The sequence below is a fragment of the Euphorbia lathyris genome, chromosome 10 (assembly GCF_963576675.1).
Source record: "Euphorbia lathyris chromosome 10, ddEupLath1.1, whole genome shotgun sequence".
Lineage (NCBI taxonomy): Eukaryota > Viridiplantae > Streptophyta > Magnoliopsida > Malpighiales > Euphorbiaceae > Euphorbia > Euphorbia lathyris.
In genome coordinates, this window is record NC_088919.1 from 2,122,486 (window position 1) to 2,127,313 (window position 4,828).

At 35.8% G+C, this 4,828-nt stretch overlaps 1 protein-coding gene across 1 annotated transcript; it reads left to right on the forward strand.

The window, feature by feature from the left end:
* The first annotated feature begins 999 nt into the window (after positions 1–999).
* LOC136208292 (pentatricopeptide repeat-containing protein At1g25360) lies at positions 1,000–3,878 on the forward strand. The gene has a single exon (XM_065999106.1). It carries the CDS (start codon positions 1,120–1,122, stop codon positions 3,511–3,513), a length of 2,394 nt encoding a protein of 797 aa, XP_065855178.1. The 5' UTR covers positions 1,000–1,119; the 3' UTR covers positions 3,514–3,878.
* Positions 3,879–4,828: the final 950 nt, after the last annotated feature.

The following is a 4,828-nucleotide window of genomic DNA, read 5'->3' on the forward strand; positions in this document are numbered from 1 at the left end:
TCGGTTCTAATATCAAATGACTCTTACTTAGTCAAATGGATACGGCGGTAAGCGAATGAGATGACACATGTGTTAACACAGTCTTCTCGTTTATCCACTTGCCCTTTTTTTTTAATTTATTATCGAGTTCTGTTTCTGTTTCATTATTACAATTTTGCCATGATCTGGCTCATTAATGCATTGCTTTTTTGATAAAAAATAAAATAAAATAAAACAGTGTATTTATAAAGGGTTGTTCCAAAAAATTATTATCTTATTAATTTATTAAAATTGATCATTTTTTGAATTGGCCTAAACCGGGACCAAAAGAAATTATTATTTTAAAAAGATTATTACTTTATCGATTATTAATTTATGAATGTTTTACTGTATTAGTGTTTGAGTTTAGCTTAGCAGATTAGTCAGACAACTCCTTGAGGCGTTGACGATAGGCCGGTACCTTTGGAAAATCTTCCATAACGGTGTGGGAAAATTCTTGTTCAAGAGCAACGGCTCGAGAATGTTTATTGTCTTGGAATATGTCACGCAATCTATTCCAAAAAATTTCTTGAACATGCTCAGTAATCGGAAAAAATTGAAACAAATTTTTGATTAGCGCTTAAGTGAAGCCTAAACAATCCAAACAAAGAATTTCTTGAACATATATATATATATATATTTTTCCAATCATTCAATTATTTATCTTTGCGAAAGATTCAATGTTTTCTCAATACTCCTTTGGTCTATTTTTCGGTGTTAAAACTAGAGTGTCAAAATGAATTTTCGTGTCATAGTCATATTATATATTTATACTTTTACATGATCAGAGATGATATAAGTGACATAAAAATGATATCGTATCGAGTGTGTTGTCATTTCAGAAATTTACGGGTGTAATTAAAACCTTTTTATTATTTAATTTTAATTTTTAACGTTTAATTTTATAAAGTGGACATATAGGGTAACTTCTTCTATTTATGTTCTTAATACAGCATACCTTATTTAAAGGAATTAGCTAAAAGCCTGATCTGATTATAAGCAGACAAACATTAGGCCATTGCTTATAAATCCGACCTAAAAAATCAAATGCAACATTTGGCTTTTCCAATCTCTGAAGTATGAAACTTTATCCTTATAAACATGAAAACTATGAACCTCTTTCAGACAGTAGCAAACACTTATGCGTCCAAGCTTCAGTTATGTTATCCCCAAAAGCCCATTTCTTATTCCTTTGCCCGTACCATCCATGCCCACATGATAGCTTCTGGTTTCAAGCCACGTGTCCACCTCCTAAACCGTTTGATCGATGTCTATTGCAAATCGTCAAAACTTGTCTACGGCCTCCATCTGTTCGACGAAATTCCCCAACCAGATATAGTTGCAAGAACGACTTTGATTTCTGCCTATTCTGCAACTGGGAATCTAAAGGCTGCGAGGGAGATTTTTATTGCAACACCGTTAGTAATTCGTGACACTGTTTTTTACAATGCCATGATCACTGCTTATTCACATAATAATGATGGTCTTGCTGCTATGGAACTATTTCTTGACATGAAAAGAAACGGGTTTTGGCCTGATAATTTCACTTTTACTAGTGTTCTTGGTGCATTAGCACTTGTGGCTGAAGATGAAATTCAATGTCAACAGCTGCATTGCGCAGTGGTTAAGTCAGGGACAGGGTTTGTTACTTCTGTTTTGAATGCATTAGTATCTTCTTATATTAAGTGTGCTTCTTCTCCATCAGTTGTGTCTTCGTCCTTGATGAACGCAGCTAGAAAGTTGTTTGATGAAATGCCTGAGAAAGATGAGTTATCCTGGACTACTATTATTACTGGGTATGTGAAGAATGATGATCTTGCTGCAGCAAGAGAGATTTTTAATGGGATGACTGAGAAATTAGGGGTGGCATGGAATGCACTTATTTCGGGTTATATGCATCGCGGTATGTATGTAGAATCAATTGATTTGTTCAGGAACATGTATTTATCAGGAATTCAGTTGGATGAGTTTACATATACTAGTATCATCAGTGCTTGTGCAAATGGTGGGTTTATTCAACTTGGTAAGCAAGTGCATGCTTACTTTCTAAAAAACGTAGCTGATCCTTCACCGGACTTTTCGTTGCCTGTGAACAATGCGTTGGTTACGCTATATTGGAAAAGTGATAAAGTTGATGAGGCTTTAAAGATGTTTAATGCTATGCAAGTGAAAGATCTTGTATCATGGAATGCAGTTTTGTCGGGGTATGTGAATGCGGGGCGCATGAATGATGCTATATCGATTTTTGAGGAGATGCCGGAGAAAAACATATTGACATGGACAGTAATGATATCTGCGTTGGCTCAAAATGGGTTTGCAGAAGAGGGTATGAAGCTGTTCAATAGAATGAAATTACTAGGTTTTGAACCTTGTGATTATGCATTTGCTGGAGCAATCACGTCTTGTTCTGTGCTTGGAGCATTGGAGCATGGACGCCAGCTCCATGCTCAGCTTGTCCGATTTGGTTATGAATCGAGTCTTTCAGCTGGGAATGCATTGATAACAATGTATGCTAGATGTGGTAATGTTGAAGCTGCAGAGTCATTGTTTCTCACCATGTCTTGTGTTGATTCGGTGTCTTGGAACGCCATGATTGCAGCTCTGGGTCAACATGGACATGGCCTTCAAGCAATAGAATTTTTCGAATTGATGTTAGCAGAAGGTATGATGCCAGATCGGATAACGTTTCTTACAATTCTCTCTGCTTGTAGCCATGCAGGGTTAGTTAAACAAGGCCAGCATTATTTTAATTCAATGAAAGATGTTTACAAGATAAACCCCGGTGAAGATCATTACGCCCGTCTAATTGATTTGTTATGTAGAGCTGGGAAATTCTCAGAAGCAAAATGTGTGATGGAAGAAATGCCTTCTGAGCCTGGTGCTCCCATTTGGGAGGCTCTTCTTGCTGGCTGCAGAATACATGCCAACATTGATCTCGGGGTTCAAGCTGCTGAACGACTTTTCGAGCTAAAGCCACAACATGACGGAACCTATATACAGTTGTCAAACATGTATGCTGCAGCAGGTCGATGGGATGATGTGGCGAACGCGAGAAAGTTAATGAAGGACCGAGGGGTGAAAAAAGAGCCTGGTTGTAGTTGGATTGAAGTTGAAAGCATGGTCCATGTGTTCTTGGTTAATGACACAGTGCACCCTGAGGTGCAAGGTGTTTACAATTACCTAAAGCAGCTGAACATGAAAATGAGAAAATTGGGGTATGTTCCGGACACCAAGTTTGTATTGCAGGATATGGAGTTTGACCAAAAAGAAGCTGCACTGTCTTGTCACAGTGAGAAACTAGCAGTTGCTTACGGTCTTATGAAACTTCCCCGTGGAGCTACTGTCAGAGTTTTCAAGAATCTTAGGATCTGTGGTGATTGCCATAATGCCATCAAGTATGTGTCAAAAGTTGTTGAAAGGGAGATTATTGTGAGAGATGGAAAGAGGTTTCATCACTTCAGAGATGGCCATTGCTCTTGTGGTGATTACTGGTAGTGCTAGCTGGTTAAGGTCTTTCAAAATGTTGCCTGCCTTGCCTTGACAATTTTAAAGTTGTGGGCAGAAACTGAGCACCGCTTTGAGGTTGGGCATGGCAGTTACTCTTCACATCCGAAGGGCTGACAGATCCAAAATTTACTGACTAAGGTGTTTGTGGCGGCCTCTCGTGATTTATGGGTGCTAAATTGATATTTTTTTAGATGTTTTGACATAAAAAATTAAACCCTATGCGCAATTTCCATGGAATTTTCGACGAGTAGGTGCTTAAGCCCCCTAATTCTTTCTGGATCCGTACCTAAGCATTTCCAGCCGTCTCCGGTTTGGTGTATATAATTCTTTTGAAAGGGTATACAACAACTGAATTTTATAAGATTTATGATTTATGATTAATTGCACACCTTTATTATTTGGTAGCTTACAATACATATATATATAGAATCGAATCTCAATGGAGACGGTTATTCAATTCCCAATTAACACAAGTTCTACTTCTTATATAATTACATATACAAATCTGAAAAGGTGTAGGAATCTTGGACTGCAATTCCTTATCGGATTGTGATTTCTTATCAGTCTCCTTCAAGTTGTAAATGATGTGGTCGAACTTTTAGTTTATTACGCAATAATTGAAAACAAACGCGATGAAACGGTTTAGTAAGAAAATCAGCTGTTTGATCTACTGTAGAAATGTACCTAACTACAAGAGCTTCACTCATTAACTAATTAAGGTGTAAAAAATATCAGGTGCTAGTTGGACGAACATGACCATCGAAGATTGATAAGAGATTAATTTGATTTATATTTTTATATTTTTTATTTGTTAATCAATAAATTATTATAACTTATATAAGTTGAGATAAAATATGTATTATATTATCTAAAAACAATAGTATAAAATTATTTAATATAGAAAAACATGTATATTTATGACTTAAACGGCGCCTAGGCGGTTTAGACGGTGTCCAAATGTTTTAGACGGAGCCAGGTGGCTAAAAATCGCCTAGAAACAAAAAAAAAATGCTAAGAGAATCTAATTGGAGAAAATTGAAAACGGATTCTCGATTTAAACATCTACACGGTTCAGAGGCTCTGTTTTTGAACATTGCATTGAATGTATATATACTTTTATGATATTCATATTTAATATATATATATTTTAACTTTTTACCTTAAAAACAAATCATCATAATAAAAGTAACGATTACAAATTCATCGTAAAAGTTAAAATTAGATAAATAGTCTGACTAATAGTAATATTTTATTGATTTAATTAAAATTTCTTTGCGTTACTTTTAAATAACTGATATTTTTC